The sequence below is a fragment of the Apodemus sylvaticus genome, chromosome 9, assembly GCF_947179515.1.
Source record: "Apodemus sylvaticus chromosome 9, mApoSyl1.1, whole genome shotgun sequence".
Lineage (NCBI taxonomy): Eukaryota > Metazoa > Chordata > Mammalia > Rodentia > Muridae > Apodemus > Apodemus sylvaticus.
In genome coordinates, this window is record NC_067480.1 from 46,470,644 (window position 1) to 46,493,933 (window position 23,290).

Sequence of the window (23,290 nt, forward strand, 5' to 3'; positions counted from 1 at the left end):
TGAAAACAACTTGATAAAAAGTGGAAGACATATATACTAAAAGCTACAAAACATTGATGAAAAGGTCAAAGTAGATACAAATGAGTGGAAATACTCTGCATTAATTATAGGCATTGTGCCAGATGCCTGTAATCCTATTCTTTAGTTCTCTCTCTCTCTGGAGATCAAGGTGGGAGGCGTTGGACTAAGTATCTATTTGATTTCAAAATATATTAAAGGTGTCTCAACAGTTTGGCGCTAGCAATATAAATATAACTAAGGAAAGGACTCATCGTAGAATGAATTTAACTTGTTTTGTGTTCAATTTATCCTGGAGAAAAATGTCAAAAGCATACACATGGAAAGGGGCAATCTCTTAAATGCTGGGAAGATTGCACATCTACACACAGAAGACTGAATTGAATCCTTATACCAGTCCACATCCCCACATTAGTTCAAGATGGATTAAAGACCTAAAGATAAAAGTTGTAAAACTCTTGAGAGAAAGTGGAGAGAAAAAGCTTGGTATAAAGTTCTTACAAAGATTTTCTGGATCTGGCCTTAAAACAGTCAACAAATGCAAAAATAGGCAAATGGGATGGCATTGAATTGAAAACTGATGCCCACCAAAAGAAACAATGTGAACAAATTGGAAAATTGCTAATCATACATTTAATAAGTTAGTGATCAAAGGATATACTCAAGTCAGACAAATAGTAACAAGAAAATTAAAAATCATCAAACGACCTGACTAGACTTTTCTCCAAAGAAGACCTACAAATGTCCAACAGATGCTTCAAAATGACAAAAAATGCAACTCAACATTACCATTAATCAGAAAATACCAACTAAAAGTACAGTGAGATAATGTCTTACATGTATGAGTATGGTTATCATAGGCTTTCAAGTGCTGGAGAGAATACAGAGGAAAGGAATCCTTTGCATATTTGTTGATAACATAAATTAGTACAGCCTTTATAGAAAAAGAATTTTTTTTTTTGTTTTTTTTGGATTTGGTGTTTTCAAGACAGGGTTTCTCTGTGTAGCCCTGTCTGTCCTGGAACTCACTCTGTAGACCAGGCTGGCCTCGGACTCAGAAATCCGCCTGCCTCTGCCTCCCAGAGTGCTGTGATTACAGGCGTGCGGCACCACTGCCCAGCAATAAATTTCTTAAGCTAAAAAAACTATAATCCAGGTATTTTCAAAGGAAATGAAATCAGTAAATTGAATCATTTCTACATTCTGCATTGTAATCTTCATCCACAATTTAATATGTAATGAAATATTTAGCCTTTGAAAAAAGTGAAATACATCACTTGTCAAGTAATTGAACATAGAAGTCAATAATCGAAAAATAAATGATCTCACATAGAAGGAAAATCTAAGAGTCATAAGATAGAAGCTCTGTAGAATAGTGCTTACGAGATTCCTCAGGAGGTGGGGAGACAAGGTGGGTGTTTGCGACAGGAACTGTTTCCATTTAGAGAAATAAGTTTTGGATCTCGTCTGTATGCTGACTTATCTTGTGTGCCTGAAAGTTGCTAAGAATAGATCTAAAGTGTTCTCACAATTAAAATGTAAGTTTGTCAAATGATTGATATAAAATTAACTTCATTTACATCACTTTACACTGATTTATACAGGAAAACATCACAATACAATAGTCATGTACATTTTTTTTTGTTTTTTCCCTCAGTAAATTAAATTTTTAAAAAAATCCATAATAGCTATAAGTTGTCTTAGAAAAATCTAAGCCCTGCATATATTTTTGATAAATGAAATTTTAATAAAAATGATATTAAAACTTTTTCTAAATTAAATTTTCATTTTTAGAAAATAGCTAATGGAAATCTATATGTACTTTCAATGTAATATTTCTCAGATTCCCAATGTATATTTTTGATAACAGTCAACATTTTTGTTGGCTTGTCTGAGAGAAGGTCACATTATGTAGCTCTGGCTGGCCTGGAACTAGCTATGTAGACCAGGCTGGTGTTGAACACCTCACAGAGATAGCATGCCTTCTCTGCTTCGTGAGTGCTAGGATTAAGGCCTGTGCTACCATGCCTGGCTCCACATCAGTGATTCTAAAATTGAGATATGGTCATGAGTAAAATTAACATATTTCTCCAAAGTAGGTTTTTATTTTATTTCTGTATCTTTACTTGGCAGTGTCTTAGCATTAAGGAAGTGCAGTAGTTTAATTTGTACATGTAAATTCTTTGAAGTTTGTTTATAATATTTACATTTATACTTTAAAAACTGTTGTTTTCTTATATTTTAATGTGTAGCTTTTATGCACATTTGTTATATAGAATCATGACTGCAATGCAACATTTAATTTGCACTATTTCCACACCACTTCAATCATGTTAATATTTTCAAATATTTAGGGTCAAGCTTTGTCACAAGTAAAGAGAAGGCCTTAACAACATATAACTAAACAAATTTGAAAATTCTGTAGAAATTCCTTCCTGCTACATTAAAAGATCTCAGGCTGCAGATTCAGTTGAATACATTCTTCTATTTTCTTTGCTATAAAATCAATTGAATAATGAAGTCTATTTCTAGATGACATTTTAAATATCATTAGTTATACTAGGCTCTATTAGTACTGGCAACAGAGGGAAAAGAATACCTTTAAAGGGCAAAAGATAGGTTTCCTCTGAGCTGTTTTAAATTTGAAACTCAGAACTTTTTGTTGAAATTTTAACTCCACTGTCCTTTCAACTAGACCTTTAGGTAGGGTTCAATCTATATAATTGTATACTTTTTGAACAAAAAAGAAATATGTATGCATGGATGTATAGGCACAGGATATTTATTGAATTATATTTTCCTTCACAGTATGCTTTAATTTGCTTTAAAAAATCATGGTTTTGTTTCTTTATGTCTATAGTTGTCAATGTTCCATAGTACATAAGATTTGTATAAGGATAGTTCAGAGTATTTAGCAGAGAAGAAAAGTGTGGCAGTGGCACTGAACATGGATATACACCCCGTTTTTCTCTCTTCCTTTGCCTTGATAGGACTTGAGATTGGGAGAAGGAGGACAGAGCTAAATTTTCCAATTATTGCATGGATTCTTTCAAAGCCATGCTAGAAGCTTTGTTTAGATGGTTTGTGCACTGAGTTCTGCCAAGGTTCTAGTCAAGTGTAAATAATATCTTACTTTGTACCACTCTTTGTTATTTGAAACCCTTTAACACCTTCACTCCTTAATTTTGTTTGTCATTATGCCAGCATTTCTAAGCTTCATCTTTCTTACTTTTATATTTTATATTATTTTTGTAGTGATTGGGACAGAATCTCACCATGTAGCCCATGCTGGCCTTGGACACACTATCCTGCCTACAAATCATTTAAGTTTTAGGATTGGATCATGAGCCAGCATGTCTGGCTGACAGTAAACACTTTAATTAAGAACTTGTTAACTCATCCTAATGGCAGGAAATATCTTTGAAGGAGAGCTTCATTAAGATAGACTGAACTGTCATAGCAGGGGGACCTCCACATATCACAGATGAAGGACTTTTTTTTCCTTCTCATTTAACAGTTAACAATTAGGCGTGCTGCAGCCTGTTGGCTCTGTTGTCTCCCTGCCTGACTCATGAGCACACCCTTCATTTCCGCACCCACCTATTTTTAAGGAGCCACTCAATTAGATCTAAAGGCAAGCTCCAGCAGATGCACAAATTATTTTGGCTTACCTCTTAAGAGTCAGATTTTGAAACTTAGACTTACTAGAATTTTAGACTGGGAAATGACTCTTCAGTGCTTCTGCTCAGGGCTCAGCTGAGTTCCATTATTATAATCCCAGCATTCTGGATATTGAGACAGGATGATTAAAAATGTGAGGGTAATCTGGGCTATAAAGTGATTCTGATATGATACTAGCCTATATAGTATGGCTCTCTTTCGAAAACCATAGAAAAGAAACAAAAATGACTAGACATTAGGAGAGGGGCTGCAGATATGCAGTCTATTTGGTTATCTTTGGCTTTCCATATACCCATATACTCTTATGTAAAATGTACCGATTTCACAAAGATGACAAGCTAGAATCGTACAGTGAAGTAGAGTATTCCTCTGTTGTGTTAAAATGTGGTTCATCAATGTGATGAGCTACAAATTAGCACACACACTTTGAATTTCTGTTTCTTATATGATGTAGAAAGGACAAGAAAGCTACAATAAAATTCATAAGAAAGCTGCTGGGTAAAGGCCAGTGGGTTAAAGTACTTGCTGTGTAAGCATGAGGATCTGAGTTTTGGTGCTCAGCTCATGAGTAAAAAGCTGGATGTAGCTGTGTATACTTGTAATATCAGTCCTGGGGTATGGAGAGAGGGAGAGCCTGGGATAGCTGGGCACTGAGTTAATGGGTGAACTCCAGTTCATCCAGTAAGAAGCCCTGTCTCTGAAAATAAGGACAATACTTTAAGAAGACAGCTGATGTCTACTTCTGGCCTCCACAGGTTTGTCCAACATCATACATAAAAGTACTCTAATTGGCTGAAAGAAAAATGTGGACATGCACAATAATTCCTGGTTTTACAACACCAAAACTTGCTGTAGCAATAGAGAAGGTCTTAGAGTTACTCCAGGGTTTTTCTTTTCCTTTGTTTCCTTTTCCTTTTTTAAAATATTTTTTTTTATTTTCAATATTCTTTGTTTACAATCAAAATGATTTTCCCTTTCCCTGTTCCCCCTTCCCCATAAGTTCCCTCAGCCCTCTTCCCTCCGCCCATTCTCCTGTCAACCCCCTTCTAATTCTCTGTCCTGGTGCTCCCCTACAATGCTGGAACAAGCATTTTCAGGACCAGGAACCTCTCTTTCCTTCTTCTTAGGAGTCATTTGATATGTGAATTGTGTCTTTGGTATTCAGAGTTTCTGAGCTAATATCCACTTATCAGTGACTGTATTCCATGTGTATCTTTTGTGATTGGGTTACCTCACTTAGGATAATATTTTCCAGATCTAACCATTTGCCTAAGAATTTCATGAATTCATTGTTTTTAATTGCTGAGTAGTATTCCATTGTGTAAATATACCACATTTTCTGTATCCATTCCTCCATTGAGGGACATCTGGGTTCTTTCCAGCTTATGGCTATCATAAATAGGGCTGCTATGAACATAGTGGAGCAGGTGTCCTTATTGCATGCCGGGGAATCCTCTGGGTATATGCCCAGAAGTGATATAACAGGGTCCTCCGGAAGTGTTATGCCCAGTTTTCTGAGGAATTGCCAGACTGATTTTCAGAGTAGTTGTACCAACTTGCATTCCCACCAGCAGTGGAGGAGTGTTCCTTTTTCCTCCACATCCTCGCCAATACCTGCTGTCTCCTAAGTTTTTAATCTTAGCCATTCTGATGGGTATAAAGTGAAATCTCAGGGTTGTTTTGATTTGCATTTCCCTAGTGACTAATGATGTTGAACACTTTTTAAGGTGCTTCTCAGCCATTCGAAGTTCTTCAGGTGAAAATTCTTTGTTTAGTTCTGTACCCCATTTTTAAATAGGGTTATTTGGCTCTCTGGAGTCTAACTTCTTGAGTTCTTTGTATATATTGGATATTAGCCCTCTGTCAGGTGTAGGGTTGGTGAAGATCCTTTCCCAATTTGTTGGTTGCTGTTTTGTCCTTTTGACAGTGTCCTTTGCCTATAGAATCTCACGTTGCTGTCTGGGAATGTATTCTCGTATCTTTTATGATTATATGCCTTTATAGTAAACCATTATTGGATGTTGCACTCCATTCTGAACGCTGGACCCAAGGTTTAGTTTCTGTTAGTCTTGTGGCAGCTTTTCCTAACAGAGTTCTCAATGTTTCAGGTTTTTCCCATCTTATGAGTTACATATGAAAATTACCAAAGCCAAATTTCTCCTTTGCTGGTAATTAGGTTTTGTTAATTTCAATTTCTTCATCATCAATTTAATGAGTTGTCTTAGTGTCATATTTGCTATATACTTGGCTTCAACAAAGCTTTAAAGAGAGATGAAGTTGATGCAGCTAAATAAGCAAGTAATTTAATAACCTACTACAACAAAATTATTTTCTAGAGAAGGACCACACTTAACAATCTTCTATTTGTATGTCTGTGTGTTTGTATGGACAGCTACTAGGTAGATGAATATGTACATATCAACAGAAGCATAAGTAGCAATAGACACGGACCTTGAAATGACAGAGATGGTGCTAGTAAAATAGCTGTTTTGAACATACTTAATAGAAGTTGTAAATCATGAAAAATTGAAGATAAAAATAATGACTGAATTCTCAGTATTTAAAATAGTAACCTATTTTTCATCTTAGCAAGAGAATGGCTATTTAGAATACACTAAATAAAACATTGCTACCTTTAATTAGAAGGTATGATTTCAGAAATCAATGGGATCAGTGGAAATGTTGAAAAAAATCAAAGTAATGAGTTATCTATTCAATAAAGTGGTTTTTAACAAAGGCGAATGGCATTTCTAAGTAAGTAAAATCTGACAAAAGTCAGTATGAATGCACTTAAAATATTTTTTTTGCACCCAGGATTATTAATATTCTTTCTTCAAAATAAAAAATGAATAATTTGTAGGCATGGACAATGATAATAAGCTATTGTGTATTGCTGACTAAAGCCAGTAATTGATGATTATGCAGATTATCCTAAACGCCAGACAGCCTTTTCTTCTCCTAAGTTACTGTTGAGCTCTGCCATGAGCTTCACGTCACAGTTAAGTGATGAGGGCAAAGTCCTATTCCAGGCTTTAGACTATGCCCCTTGCATCCCACCTATTACATCCGTTTTACCCATTTCATCCATTGTGTTCATTCCTTCTCTTCTTTAGGAATTTCTGTCTACAGAATCTGCTGTAGTTAACAGAGAAGCTACCTCAGCAGGATTTAGTAAAGCAGTTCTCTCAACCTTTGTTAGAGCAGTGATTGCATTTTCTACCATGTTCACAAATCTCCAAGCATAATATCATAACTGACTTCTAAACAATGTCACAGATTTTTCTCAAATATCCTTCAATACCTGTGTTCTTAGCAATAGTCATTACAGGAATTTTAAGTGTTCTTTTAATTTCTACCAATGTTCTGATCTTTACTAGGATACTTTAAGGAGTCCAAATAGAGCTCTCCTGAAGCCCAAACAGGGCTACCTTCTACAGCTGCTCTCGCAAGACTGAGCATTTGTAACTTGTCACTCACTTCACATCACTTGTCCTCCAACGCTTCAGCACAGCTACTCCATCTGCTAGTTTAGCCAGTCATTCATTTAGCTTTTCAATTTGAACTTTGTCATATGTTCAAGATTTAGTTTCAGCCCTTCTTTTCCAAACATTGAACTGCCAATAGCAGTACTTCCAACTTTTTTTTTAAATTATTTTATTTTTTGAGGTTAAATTGAAATCATTCCCCTCTTCCCTTTCTTCCATTGAAGCCCTCATATATACCCCTCCACACTTTTCTTCTAATTCAGTCTTTTTTCAGTAATTATTGTCACATGAATGTATGTCTATACATACATATTCTTAAATATAAACTTAGTTGGTATAATGTTCCTTGTATGTTTTTGCTGACCATTTGGCATTGAATAACCATTTGGTATATCTTTTTCTGAGGAATACTATTTCTCTTGCTTTCAGCGTCCCTTAGTTGTCTGTAGTTCTTTGTGTTTGGTTCAGGTCTATCCATTTGGGCATGTCTATTGTCCTTGTTCAGCTCATATAAGGCCAGCTGTTGATGATATTTTATGGGTTTACTTTCTGAAATTGCTAGGAGATACAATCTCAACAACAGACTCCCTGATTGTATATCTCTGACAATTTTTCCAACTTTTTCTGCAATGTTCCCTAAGCCTTAGGGGCAGGAGTTTTGTAGATGTATTTATTGAGACTGGATTCCACCGTGCAATTTGATGTGTTGTGATTTTCTGTAATGATGTCCATCTGTTTTAAAGAGGCTTCCTTGCTGAGAGGTGAGGATTTCATTTATTTGTGAGTATGAGGACAAATATTTAGAATGTAGGTACAGATTATGCTGGTTCAGTAAAGTGCTTGTAGGTTCTTCTCTAAGATCCATAATTTCACTAGGCCTGGGTAGTTGACTACATTCCTAGTACCAGGTATGGATAGTTTCCCTCTTGTTTAGTGGGTCTTAAGTACAATTATAGAGCTGTTGGTCAGTGCCAAAGTATGTGAGCAACTATTACCCCTTTAGGGATATTATGTTATGCTAGTCATTGTGAATCACAGTGTCATAGCTGGATAGGGTAGTTTGTTGGAATCACAGTGCATAGCTGGATAGTATAGTTTGTTGCCTCAGTCCTTTGGAAGCTTGTCCCCAGAGAGGAGAATGGACAAATCTTTATACTATTGTATATCTTTAAGCTGTTTCTATTCTGTATAACTCTGGAGCTTTGATTGTTGCAACTTGAAAAGCAACTTTTGTCCCTTTCAAAAATAGTATATTTGCAATTTCTCCAGCATCTTCAGTGATTATGACCAAAGACATTTCAAAAGTAGGTGCAACAGAATTGACACTAGAAATTTTCTTTTCACTCAATAGAAACATCTACATCTTGGAAATTACATTTTCATCCTTTAGATGTATTAACAACACATTGTAAAAATATATCTCCATCAAATGTCCTGTCTTCAATACAGTTCACTGTTCCGTTTTTTCCATCCTTCACTGTGACTATACTTTCTCCCAGACCCTTGTCACTGAATCAGAAATGAGGTTTCCAACTTTTTTGTTTCCATTTGCAGAAATTGTAGCAACATAAGACATCTCTTCCCTGGTCGTTATAGGTTTATATTGCCTTTGAAGAGCAGCAATTAATAGCATCAGTTGCCATCATGATACCTATGCTGATCACAGGATTAGCCCTTTCCCTGATCTTCTGAATGCCTTAGTAACCGAGCATGCCCAAACAGTAGCAGTGCTGGGGCCTTCCACACCTTTTCAATTGTGTTACTGGTAACATCTTGAACAAATTTAGTATTTTTATATTTATCATTTAAATCAACTGCCTTTGCAATAATTCCACCATCTTTTGTTACTTTGGGACTTCCCCAAATTATTATTTACCTCAGCCCTATTGTAATGACTATAGCATTGGATAAAAGGTGTGTTTGGCTGCCTGGGATTTAAGGCTTGGGCTTCTGCATCAAATATTCTGTTTTTGACATAAGCTTGAGGGAAGCAAGGAATAAGTATGTGGGACACTGCTCATATCTGTCAAGGAATTGTGGGGCGTGGAAGCATTTCTGCAGGGTGTTAGTGGGAGAGCCAGTAGAGAGGCAGGTGGTCAGCTATGAGTGCACAGTGTGGCCACTAGCTACATTTTTACAAGATATTCAAGCTAAGGAAAATCATATTTGACTTAAACTCATCTCTACAGGAAAAAAAGAAGGAATGATAGAAAATGGTAAACATTCTAGATCTAGACTCTGTAAAATACACATTTCTAAATAATATAGGTGATAAAACATATCAAAGATATGAAATATTTTAGATGTGTATATTACAAATTGCATACCATGTATATTTATGCTATTATTTTAATTCCACTTAGTAAATTCCTGAAGTGATGCTGATACGAATTTGTTTGGCTCTGAATGTGTATGTAGGAAAGAATGGTATAAAATCTTTGGTCTGTGCCCACTTAAAAAACTCTAAAATCTATGGCAAATGAAATACGAAATAAAAAGGGAGAAAACCATAGAAACCAAGGACTAATGAGCCATAAGTCTTTGTTCCGACTGAGTTGATAAACATATCTAGAAAAAAAATGATCAAAACCAGAACTAAAGATTTTATAGGTATTATTAAAACAATAAGGGAATATTAGGAGTGAATATGTGCTTATCAGTGAAAATCTTTGAACCAAATAGTCTTATGATTTAAAACAAAATTTATCAAATATTGCCAAAGAAGAAATAGAAAACATGATAGATGTTATATCATTTAGAAACATTAAATTGATAATCTTTCCAAGTGAAATTTCCAGCCTAGTAATTTTCACTGATTATTTTTGAACAGATGTGCAAATATTTCCAATCCTATTTTTTTTTTTTTTAAAAAAAAACCTCCTTGATAGGATAAAAGAGAAAAATACTTCCCATTTTACTCTGAGGCCAGCATTAGCTTGATTCTGAGACTAAGCAAAAATATAAGGAAGCAGCAGAAATATATAGCTCCTTTCACTGTAGCCATCAAAACATCCAAAAATAAATATCAAATAGAATTTGACACAATATTTTAATCATTAGCACACATAAAATTAACATTCAAAATTTGAATAAATTAATACCAAAAGTAATTTGACAAAATTCAAACTCACTTTTAACTGACAACACATCTGCCTGAGCTACATAGGCCGTGTATGTAGTCTAGAATGAATGTTACATAGACATATATACTTTAAGGCTATTTATCATTTGCCTATCCAGCCATGTATAGACTGGTAATGAAATATTTCTAGTAATATATCATCATCATCTAGTATTTAGATTTGAAAAAGAAGTTACACCAGGAAGATAGCCCAGTTAAATGTGGGCATGTTTACACAGGCATGTTATTAACGGAAGTCTGCATAATCTTTGGAAAGCAGAAGGTGCATATGAGAAAATAATCTTCAGCAGGTGTTGGCAAGTAGACCCATGAACCAAATGGGATTTAGTTCCTGTCTTGAAAACAGTTATATTGGGAAACAGCTACCCTGTGGTGTTTGACCTATAGCTACTCATATTTCAAAGGCAGAGTTGAATAGTTAGAGATCCTCTGACCACAGAATCTGCAGCATTTATTGTATCTTCATAGAGGTTTACTAACCTCTGATCTAAAGGAACCCAGTTCTAGGGTAGAAAGATTTTCCTAGGTGAGCAAATACCAGTTGAGAAGGTTGACCAGTTTATTTTTCTAGGACAAATCTTTTAACAATCATTTCTTATAACTAGACAGTCTCTCTTGATTAGACATCAATTTGCTGTATTATGAACTAACAAAACCTTTGTTAAAGGAAAGATTACATTAACTATGTCTCTCTTTAAGCCTTGGTAATCTAAGATGTAATTATGGAAAGCTCTTTTTTTTTTGTAACTACACTTCAAAGATAAACATCTAGATTCTAGGTATTAATATGGAACTGAGTATTAAGGATGAAACTGAAGAGTTGGCACAGTGGGTTAAGAGCATGTGCTGCTTTGTCAAGAGCCCAGGTTTTTCCCTCAGCACCCACCTCTGTAAGTCCAGTTCTTGGGCCCATGAACTAGGTTCCTATGGCTGAGTGTGTATGTGGTATACATGCATAAATGCAGGCAAACACCTCCATAATAAAATTTTAAGAACAGAACCTTGTAGTATTTCTACCAACAAGTGTTGACTACAAGCAAGCAAGGATGATAATGTAAGGCATAGACCTCACTTTGGAAGATGTACTATTTTTACCCAGCCCAAGTGGTGTCCATGCACAAATGCCCTTGCCTTGATCTTTGTTTGAGATAGAAATACTACCAATGGTCAGCAGCTGGTAGTCAATGCTCTGCATACTGCTGAGATGCAGAGAGCCATAGGTTTAGCCACCCAAACTTATATACCAATTACATATGGCTCAAATTGTATAGGTTCTCTAATAACTATATTTTGATTGGTTTACTCTATAGTTACATCATTGCTTATTATGTTGCTTATATAAACCATATTTTGATTTTAAATTGAACAGCTATCTTCAAAACAAGTTGGCAATAAACTTACCTGTATCTGTTATGCTTGCAACAATATTTTAAAGAAAAACATGGAGGTTTTTTTTTTTTTTGATTAATCATTTTGTTTATATCTCAAATGTTAAATCCCCTTCCCGGTCTCCCTTCCATGACCCTCCCACCGATGCCCTACCCCTTTGATTCTAAGATCTTGCTCCCTCACCCACCCACTCCCACTTCACCTCTCTAGCATGCCTCTTTGCTAGGGCATCAAGCCTCCACAGGACCAAGTGCCTCCTCTTGCACTGACACAGATAAGGCAGTCCTCTGCTACATAACTAGCAGGCCCATATTTGGTTGGTGGTTTAGTCCCTGGGAGCTCTGGGTAGTCAGGTTAGTTGATACTGTTGTTCTTCCCATGGGGTTACAGTCGCCTTCAGCTCCCTCAGCTCTTCCCCTAACTCTTCCATTGGAGTCACCAGCCTCAGTCCAATGGTTGGCTGTGAGTATCTGCATCTGTCTTAATCAAATGAAAAATAGGTTTTTAAGCAAGGGAGCACTTTGGATGAAAAGACCTGTTTACTCCCTTTACTTTCAGCAAACAGGCTTTTAATTATTCCTAGTAAAGTGTAGGATAATATCCATTATAACAAATTGATTCCATGCATCACAAACCTTCAGCATGATTTGGTTCATTTAAATTTAATCTAGTAATGTCTGTTACTGTTACAAATGTTTGACACAACTTGTAAAAATAAAAATGAGTTTTGGTATTAATTTTAGTGACAGTATCTCTTATTAAGAAATGAACTTTTGTTTATATTTTATTGTTTGTCATCAGCTTCATATTCAAGTCAAACTGAATGTTAATGAGGAAATTTTCTATCTGAAGCAAAATGTAATGAAGGAACTTAAAAAATAACCTTTCTTTTCCTTATGGTCTCTTCCATAATGATCTTCTCTAATTTTAAATTTTAAATTACTTTCCCCACTTCATCTTATTTATCTTCTCTTGTCAGTCCAAACTATTTTCAGATTGTTTCAGTCAGAATAGGTTATATTCAGTAATGTTAAGTTCATAATCTCACTGCTTTAACATAGTAGAGATTTACCATAGCTTATGCTTTGGGAGAGCCTCTACTGTCCAGTATAGTTTTATAGCTATTCTGTCTGCACCAGTGGATTTCAAGGTCCTTGGGTATGTGAAATGATGGACTATTTTGCTCAGATCCTGTTGATTGGTAGTAGTCACATGGCTCCAACTTCAGTACAAAGAAAGCTATATATTAAACAGTAGTAGCACATGGGTTATTTGGAGACTACAATTTATACACCTGTGATATCTTTCTTGTTTCTTGTCATTTAGTTTAGTAGCAACATTGCTTGGGGGAATAATTTTGTTAGAACTTTCTAAGTAGCTTCCATTTTTACACTAAATCATTAATTATTAATCTTACCTATACAAGTTGTCTTTGGTGTGGCTCTTGCATTACTCTCCAAATTTCATGATAGACATTTAATACTACTAAATATTATCTCTATAAAATGAATTTTAAATATGTACTCTCACTTTTGTACAAAATTTGCAAAATTATAAGTTTGACTGTAAACTGAAAATGTAAATATGTCAGGAGAAACACTGCTACATGTGATGTCATCATTCATATTACGGCAATTAAAATCTTTTAGAAATGATTTTAGAAATACTGATATAAAATCCTATCATACTTATAAAATTGTGTGTAGCAAAGTTACAATAATTGCCTTATTTATTTGACAGGAAATTGTTTCTTCAATATCTCCTCTGGCTGAGTTTATTTGAATGTTCCATCATAAAGTTATTATTATTCTTGTTTTCAAGACAGAGTCTCCCTATGCTCTGGCTGTTCTGGAACTCACTATGTAGACCAGGCTGTCTCTGAACTCAGAGTGATCAGGCTGTGCCTGTCTCCTGAATGCTGGGCTAAAAGGCATGTACCATCATGCCTGACCTGTTTTATTTGATTTGTTTTGTTTCCATTGTACATTTTCTCAACTTGTAGAGTAGTTTTGGCTTCAAAGTAAAATAGTAAATATCAGAATTCCTGTGTCCTCTCTATCCCTACAAGTTCATTCACAACTTCCATACCAATTACTGTCATTGATAAATCTATATTGATCTGTTATTATCACCTGTAATTATCATTATAACTCATTGGTGGTGTACATTCTATGATCTTGAAAATGTTATACATTTAAGATATTTTTTAAAATACAGATTCATATATTTTTCTATTACATAAAATTAGTTCTGAGTTATTTATACTTTAAATTTTTGGTGATATTTTCTCGTTGGCAGTTTATTATTTTCCTTCCTCCATCCCTTATCCCCCACTCTCCTCCTCCTGCCATACCATGTATAATTACAATCATTTATATTTCTAGCTTCTACAGTTACACTATTTTCATGAAATAATTCATTTGTAGTCTCAAAAACTATAGCTTCTAAGAGTGTCCCTGCTAAAAGATAGAGGAACTAAGAGGCCTCAACACATCCATGAAAGTAGAGGTCTTTATAAATTCTCCTGTTCTTTGTATTCTGCAACATAGTCATTAAGTTTTTAACAAGATGTTTATCTTAAAAAATAACTGAAGACCTATGTATTCAAAATAATTATTCAATGATATACTATTAAAAGAAAGAGAGGAAGGAAGGGACAGAGGGAGGGTAAGAGGGAGGGGAGTGGAGGGAGAATAGGAGAAGGAAATACAGCAGAGGATTCATTTTTGTAAATTATTGTCAATGCCTTTAATTTTAAGTATTAGTAACATAATGATACTTATATTCTAGGAAGTAAAAATTACATGGTTAAGTCAAAGATAAGTAAATTTAGGTATAGTTCAAATGGGTTATCTAGTTACTTGACATCCACTTTTACATGTCAAATCCCCACAGAACTGATGTTACAGAATGTTGGAGTTGTTTCCTTTTCCTTACTGGTTCATTCCCCATGCAAGCCCTTATCATTAGTAGCATATTAAATTACAGAGGGATTATCCTATTGTTGGGTACATAATATTGAGGAAAGCCAAGTATTTGTGTGGTAGAAAGGTAAGGAGTCAAATTTCCTTCGATAAGAAATCAGTCTGCCATTTTCCCTTGATGTAGTATACATGTCTTCTAAAAGAAATTACATTTTATGAAACTAGTCACGGAAGTTATTAGCACTCTGAAAATCTGACTGACTTTGCGTTTTGACTAACAGTGTTTGTTTTGTTCCTAGCAACTCTAGTACTGAATGGAAGTGGCTTGTAGACAGAGCACAAGTTGGCAGTCGATGGACTTGGCTTCAAGCTCAGATTTCAGAGCTGGAATACAAAATCCAGCAGCTAACAGATATCCACAGGCAGATTCGTGCCTCCAAGGTATTGTCAGTGTTGTTTGATTTTTGTTAAAATTGTTACCTGAATAATATTAATTTTCATGAAAGTAGCTAGTTAAGTTGAAAATATTAATTATAAATATTAGAAAATATTAAGTAGAATATATTAAGAAATTAATATTGTATAAATTAATTAAGAAATTAATTAAGAAATTAATTTCTTAAAATTAATGTTGCTTTTCTCAAGTCTATATATATGTATGTATATATAGTATTTTCAATTATACTTTCAAACAAGAATATTTAGTTTAAGTTACTAGAAATAATATACATTTTAAAACATTTTTATTGTCAAATGTATATATAGCACAATTTGTTATTGTATTTATTTTAATATGTACAACATAATAGTATTGAGTAATAATATAAGGCATCCATTTTCCTTCTATTCTTTTTCCGTCTTCTGTTTTCTTTATGTAGCCATGGTTGTCCTGGAACTTACTTTGTAGATCAGGCTGGCCTAAATTCATAGAGATCTGTTTGCTTCTGCCTTCAGAGTGCTACAGTTAAAGGCATGCATCACTGCCTGGCTGGCCTCTTTTAAGACTGAAAACTATACCTATTAATCAATGACAATCCAGTTTTCTGTCTCCATAACCTTAATGTCTGTGTATAGTAGAAACATAATAACACCATGCTTTTTTGTGACTGGCTTATTTTATAGGCTGTGGTCCTTCCATTTTATGGATATTAAAGTATATACTTGAATTTCCTTTTTGAAAGCTGAATAGTTATATACTTGTGACATTTTATCCATTGATCCAGTGATAGATATGTTAATTGTTCCACATTTTAGCTGTTGTCAGTGTGCTGTGAATAGAGTGAAAAATTATCTCTTCAAAGCACTCTTTTCAGTGGAACAGGATGTATGTGTTTAGTTACAGCACATGGGAAAAGGAGACAAGTGGATTTGAGTACAAGGTCTCCCTGTCTTCATAGTGAGTTCCAAGCCAGCCAGGGCTCATTAGTGTGATCCTTTCCGAGATACAAACCAACCAACCAAAAAAAATTATTTTGGCTGTACAACCAGAAATGCAATTAGAGGATTGTATGATAATTCTATTTTTAATTTTTAATGGACTAGTATATGATAATTCCAATTTCTCTAAATTGTGGCCAATATTTTGGTTTTTGCTTGTTTTTTTTAAAGTGATAATAATACTGGATGTCAGGTGGTATCTCTTTTCAATTTCAGTTTACATTTCCCTAATATTAATGGTGTTTAGCATATTTTTATATATGCTAAACACCATTAATATATATATATATTTATATATGCTAAACACCATTATATATTTTCTGTATATATTTTCTGGAGAAATATCTATAAATCAGGCCTTTTGCTTATTTCTGATTGGTTTTGTTGTTGCTGTATTTTGGGAGTCTTTGTCTTGATAATAATTGCTTACATAGTATGTGATTTTTTTTATCTTTACTCTTGTTTTTTACTTTATTCTTTTTATTAAGTCTATTTTATCTATTGTATTTTTATCTGTGCCTTTGGTGTTTTTTTCTTCAAGGGTTTCCTAGTTAATCCATTTTGAGTTAATTTTGGTATGTGGAGTTAGTTCTTTTGCATGTAGATCTCCAGTTTTCCCAGGGGCATTAGTTGAACATTCATACTTTGCTTTTTCTGTTAAGTAATTTTGACACTATTCTCAAAACTCATTTGTCCATATATCCAAATATTTTCTTTCTCTGTTCTGTTCTACTTCTCTGTATGTCTGTCTGTATTTAGACTACTATTACACTATTACGGTTATTCTTGTCAGTTTAGAAACAAGGAGCATGTCTTCCAGTTTTTGGTTTCTGTTTTGTTTCCATTTCCTTGCTATCGTGAGTAGAACAGCAATGAACACAGCTGAACAAGTTTCTGTGGAGTAGGATGTTGAGCCCTTTGGGCATATGACAAGGAGCAGTATGGCTGGGTCATACAGTAGATTTATTTTTAACCTTTTGAGAGTTCTCTCCACCGATTTCAGCAGTACCTGCACCCACTTGCAGTGCTCACAGCAGTGAACAAGTCTTTTCTCCTGCATCCTTTCCAGCGTTTGAAGTGGGTTGTTTGTTGACCATCCATGCCATTCTCACTGAGATCAGATAAAATCACAAAATTTTGATTTAGATTTCCCTAATTGCTATGGATGATGAACGGTTTTTGAGATATTTCTTAATAATTTTTTCCTTTTTTTGAAAACTCTCCATTCATGTCTTAGGCCCAGTTTTGAATGGGTAAAATTTTTTTTGATTCTGTATTTTTTTGTTCTTTGTATGTTCTAGATATTAAACCTCTCTCCACTGTATAGCTGGTGAAGATTCCCATTCTGTAGTCTTCTGCACCTGACTGTTTCTTTAGCTATGCAGAGGCTTTTTGATTTTGTGAAATCTTACTTAACAATTCACACCTTGCTTCTTGGGGAAAATGGAGCCCTATTCAGAAAGTCCTTTCCTACCCCTAACCATGTAGGGCACCCCCTGTGTTTTCTTCTAGTAGTTTCAGAGTTTTGGATCTCAGGTTTGATCTTTTATCCACTTATAGTTTTCAAGCAAGGTGATAAAAAATGGGTCTAATTTCATTCTTCTGCATGTGGTTATCCAATTTCCGCAGAACTATTTGAAGAGATGCTTTCTTTTCCCCCCAGTGTGTTTTTGGTCTTTGTCAAATGTTAAGTGGCTGAAGTTGGATGCGCTCATGTTTGGGTCCTTGCATTTTGATCCATTGGCCCCCATGTCAGTTCTTGTGCCCATATGTTGTATTTATTACTGTGGCTCTGTAATTTATCTCATATCTAGATGTACTCCCTGCAGCTCTGTTCCTTATTTGTTCAGAATTGTTCTGGCTAGCTGGGATCTTTGGGATTCCCTATGAAGTTTAGAATGCCTTCTTTTTTTTGTGAAGAATGAGATTTGGATTTTGATTGGGATTGCACTGAATCTGTAAATATATTATTGCAGAACTGTTATTTTTACAATGTTAGTACTAACAACCCACAAGCAAGGGCGTCTTCCCATTTTCTAATGTCTATCTTTTTTTTCCAGTGGTGTAATAAGTTTTCATTTCCTTGGCTTGGCTTGCTCCTATATATTCTCTGAGGCTATTGTGAATAGGAGTGTGTCCATGATCTCTGTATGTTTAGTCATATATTTTTGTGGAAGTTGATCTGTATCCTGCCATGCTGCTGAATTTTAACATCTCTTGAAATTTTATGATAGACTTTTTGTGATCACTAATATCATATGCAAAAGGGATAGTTTTACTTATTTACATACTTGTATTGAAGTTTTAATTTTTTATTCTAATTTTGAGTGTTAATTCATGTGGCTTAATATATGGTCTTTACTGGAAATGTACAATGTATATGTTGCTGTTGAATAGTTCTATTTATGTCTGCCAGATCCATTTAATTCCTTGTATTATGTGCTATGTTTATTTACTTATCTTCAAGTGTGAGCTATTACTATGGAATTGCTACTTTACTTCTATTGGGTTTTCCTTTGTCTGTTTTGATGATCAATCTGTATAAATACTTATAACTGTTAATGTCTCTACTCTCTGTGTTTAGTATAGCCACATTGTTCTTTCTGGCTTCAGTATTGCCACCTTGTTCTCTTTTAGTTATTATTAGTATGGAATATGTTTTTCTATTAATTTCAGATTATTATATCACTGCATTAAGACTAGACAAGTTCACATTGATAAATGTTTTCATCCACTTCTGCTAATCACTGGCTTCTGATTGGAGGATTTAATCTGGACATCTTGTTTTTTGTTTGCTGAATGTTGTAAGACTTTTTTTGTAACTAATTTCTTATAATACTGTCCTTTGTTTATTTGTTTTTTATTATTTTGTACTATATTTTATTCTGGGACAAAGCTTTACTATAAAGCACTGGCTGGTCTAGAAGTTGATATATAGATCATGTTGGCCTTAAATTTATAGACATTCTCCTACATCTGTCTCCAAAGTATTGTAAGGTAAAGATTTATAGCAGCACCATGCTTTGATTTACATTAAAATATAGATATATGTGTTAAAAGTCCTTCACTCTCTTTTGTGTATATACTATAGTTATTTTCTTTGTGGTTACTACTTGAGATTGCCTTTAACTTTACAAAATTTCAGCATCCTAATTTAAATTTATAATAGTACAACTTCAACAGCATATAAAAATTCTCTTCCAAAATCCAAGATTTATGTTTTATGTAACAAAACAAAAATTAGTAATTCTTTTAAATAGTAATGTTTTATCTAACAGTAGAAGACAAAGGTGGGACCACAAACCATTGCTGTGTGTAGCACTGCTTGCTTTTACAATTCTCATGTATTTGCTTGCATGTGCTTTTTATTTCCAACATTTCTTTCTTTTCTCAAAAAATCAGTGATTTTGCTGATTTTCTCCTCTACTCTGTTGATTCTCTCCTGCCTTTTTTGTGTTGCTATCTTTTCTCTGTAGGCAGTATTGATTTCTTTATTAGTCTTTTTTTAGGTTCTAATTTCTCTGTGAGGTCATTGATCATTTTTAGGTCTTAATCTAAAGTTTTATTTAGGTTTTGAATTTAGTAGATTTGGTAGTTATTACTGTTTTGGCATTGTTACATTAGGTTTTTGGTTTTGTGTATTTTTAAGCTCACTGTTGGTTTGGATCTCTCTTCTAGTTTGGGGGTGTCTTTTTGGTTATTTGAATACTTCTGTACATTCAACCCCCATCTTGACTTTTTAATGTGGCCCCTTCTTTCTTTCCCTCTGCAGGTGGGTAGGTGAAACTGTGTTCGAATTGTCTTATTTTTTTTTCAGTCTATTATTTATTTTAGATGCTCTATCACTTTCTTGATAGATTGCCAAAGTTGTTCTTTTCCCTCTTTTCTCTTTGGATTAAGGCCTTTTATTTATTTACTTATTTATATTTATTTTTTAAAATCTTGTCACTTTTCAGTAACTATGGCATAGACACATAGAGGCAGTTTCAAGTCTTTCCTTAGAAGTCTAATCACACAGGATATAAAATAAGCTGTTCTTAAAAATTTTGTGTGTGTATGTGTGTGTGTGTGTGTGCATGCCACACACAAAGGCCACAAGAGTCGGTTGGATGCCTTGGAACTGGAGTTGTGGAGTTGGAGACTGCCCGACATAGGTGCTGGGATCCAAACTAGTTCCTCTGAAAGAATAAATAGCCCACACTCTTTACTGCTGAGCCATCTCTCCCACCCCAGTCAGTCAGTTTTTAAGACATAAAAACTATATTTTCAATTTTTTTCTTTTGTTTCCTTTGAGGATAATAGGATGTGATCACTTTTACTGTTTTTTACCCCCTAGGGGATAGTGATCTTAGAAGAATGTCAGCTTCCAAAAGACATTTTGAAAAAACAAATACAGTTTTCAAACCAAGCAGTTTCATTAAACACTTCAGTGAATTCTCAGGTCCCCCAGAGGAGTGAAGAGCCTTTACCAGAACATGATTTTGAGATGTCACCAAGCAGCCCTACACTACTTCTTCGAAACATAGAGAAACAGGTAAGTAGAGTCCCTGCTTTATGAAATAACTTTAGATACATTTTTGCTTCTTAAACTGCTTGGCAAAGCTTAGATATCAAATGTTTCTCCAAAAGTCACATGTATTCAGTATTGGTCCCTCAGTCATAATCCCAGTCCTTGAGGTGACTGGATCATTTAGATCCTGAGCAGATTAACGCAGATGTGTAATTTGGTCATAAGATGATGTCTTGATGAAGAAAGTAGGGCAATGGGAACACGTTTTTTTAAATAAAACAAGCACTATGACTAAATAGGTATCATTTTAGTGATGTAAGAATTCTTCAATATGTGTAAATCAATAAATACAATACCATATACAAGTATTCTCAGGACAAAATTCAGGATCTTAATAATGCTTAGCTATACTAAAGTATTAACTGTCTCTTTGTAGAGTGCACAGTTGACTGAGATCATTAACAGTTTGATTGCCCCTCTCAACTTGTCTCCAACTTCATCACCCCTCTCTTCTAAATCCTGTAGCCACAAATGTCTGGCTAATGGCATTTCCAGAAGGTAGGTGTCACTTAAGTAGTTTGGTTTCTAAGTAGTTTGGCTTATTTTATTTTGATTTTGTTGATTGGTACCTAAAAAGCCATTTTTCTTCTACATTAAGGACTACAGTAGTACAATCAGTGGATCATAGATATAGTTTTAGACATAAAAGTTCATGGAATTAATGTAGTTATAAAACCTTTTCATGAAGAGGTTTATTTTTAGGAATTTTAATGCTTCTAAAACTCATACTATGGATAATATTAGCTATGGAAGCTATGGAAGCCTTATTACTATGACTTCTGTTTTGTGTAGTTTTCTCCCTTGGTCTCCAATTCATTGTATCTTTTAAAAAAAGACCCTAGATCTAGGTGGGCACAAAAGATTGGCACATATCACTATTATTATACATTGATTTTTATATTAATAATCATATTAGTTTAATTAAGAAATTTCTAATATAGCAAAGTTGAAAATGCATCCTGATGAAAATCATATTAAATAGCCATTCCATTTTCAAATGACATTGGTGAAATAAGTCTTAAGTAAAAAAAATTAATTTTTCTGATTATATTGAAAGCATGGTTTAAAATATTTCTCCAGTTTTCTTTATGCTGTCACTTATCCCTGCTTCTATCATGAAAATAGTGTCCCACTGGTTTTACCTAATTTTTGAGTGTCATTCTTTGTATCATTGACGCTTAGTTGTAATGTAAGACTTGCTAGTTGTATAGGGCAGTTATGATAGTGTAATTTACAAGAATCCAGGTTTGGGAATTCACAGTGAAAGTCAATTTCAAGTTGACTCATAAAATGATGAATGAATATTGTTTTCAGGCTAATATAATTTTATGTCATTTTGCTTATCTAAACTACACTTACTGCCATAACTATATTCATTTTTGCTTAAATTATGTTCTTTGCTATGATTATATTATTATATGTATGTATATATATGTATATTTGCTTCACATATAATCTATAAATATTTGATGGTAATATGGCAGTAGTATATAATTATTCACTGGTATATATTCTTGAACAAAACGAGATCTGGGATCTGCTCCTGTGGTAGAGTATATTCTAGTTGAGGAAATAAAATGATACCATCATAATCATTCAGATAAATACATAATTTTAAACGCTGATAAAATGCTCTAAAGTAAATTTTGATTGCTAAAAATGTCATTTTGGAGCCCGGAAGGCATGGCAGCTCATGCCTATAATCCTAGCGCTTGGAGCCTGAGTCACGAGGATTGTAATTTAAGGCCGAATGACTTATACAGTGAGACCATGTCTTAAAACAAACAAGCTGGTGAGATGGTTCAGTGGGCAAGAGCACAAACTGTTCTTACATAGGATCTGAGGTTGGTTCCCAGCATCTAAGTAAACTGGCTCTCAACATCCTCTAATTGTAGTTCCACAGACTATGATAGTCTCTTCTGGACTCCATAGGCATCTGTACTAATGTGTTCTCATATTCTCACAAGATATATACACATATATACACATAAGTAAAAATAAAACCAAAACCAAACACAAAACTTGGAGTTAGAAAGTTCAGCCAATCCCAGTTTAGCTAACTGGTAGCCTCATAACCTTGCATATTTTTCTATATTACTGGAAGAGAATAGTCCAAATAAGCGCAGGGATGCATTTCTTCCGTCCTATCTACTTGTAAAGCTCGTGCAGCAGCATGTTATTTCATGACTGTGCATGAATATCATCTGACAATTGTGAGTTGTTTTGTTAATGTTTTTACATATTTATTTTTTGTCTTCTGTTTTGGATTTTATATAACCTTCAAAATAGTAGGATTTCTTTGGTTTGTCCTTTTAAACTGTGGTTTTTGTTGTTTTAGTTTGAAGGCCTGGGTCAGCAAGTGACATATTATGAATAGGAATTAACACTGAATGTATGAAATATTTATTGGTCATCTTGCAGTCAGTATAGGAAAAATACCTGAGATAATCAGCTTTGAACTAGGATACATTTATCTTGGCTTGCAATTTTAGAGGTTTGCAGTCAGTTGGAGGCTGGCAATGACGCATCACACCATGGCAAGCATATTTGGTAGAACAAAGCAGCCCACTCATCAGGAGCCAGGGAGCAAAAAGGAAGACACAGAGTCTGGGCTCTCAAGAACCCTTCTTAAAGTCACACCTCT

The 23,290-nt window shown here is 34.4% G+C and overlaps 1 protein-coding gene across 8 annotated transcripts in view; it reads left to right on the forward strand.

Moving 5' to 3' along the window:
• The window catches only part of Kansl1l (KAT8 regulatory NSL complex subunit 1 like), a 99,766-nt gene that overhangs the window by 26,774 nt on the left and 49,702 nt on the right, over positions 1 to 23,290 (forward strand). For 6 of the 8 annotated variants that reach the window (XM_052193560.1, XM_052193563.1, XM_052193566.1 and 3 more), the window contains exons 3-5: positions 14,939 to 15,080; positions 20,413 to 20,610; positions 21,023 to 21,144. In XM_052193560.1, the coding sequence (XP_052049520.1) occupies positions 14,939 to 15,080; positions 20,413 to 20,610; positions 21,023 to 21,144 (462 nt within the window). The remainder of the gene's footprint in view (positions 1 to 14,938; positions 15,081 to 20,412; positions 20,611 to 21,022; positions 21,145 to 23,290) is intronic. The other 2 variants (XM_052193565.1, XM_052193569.1) reach the window with 1 other exon arrangement.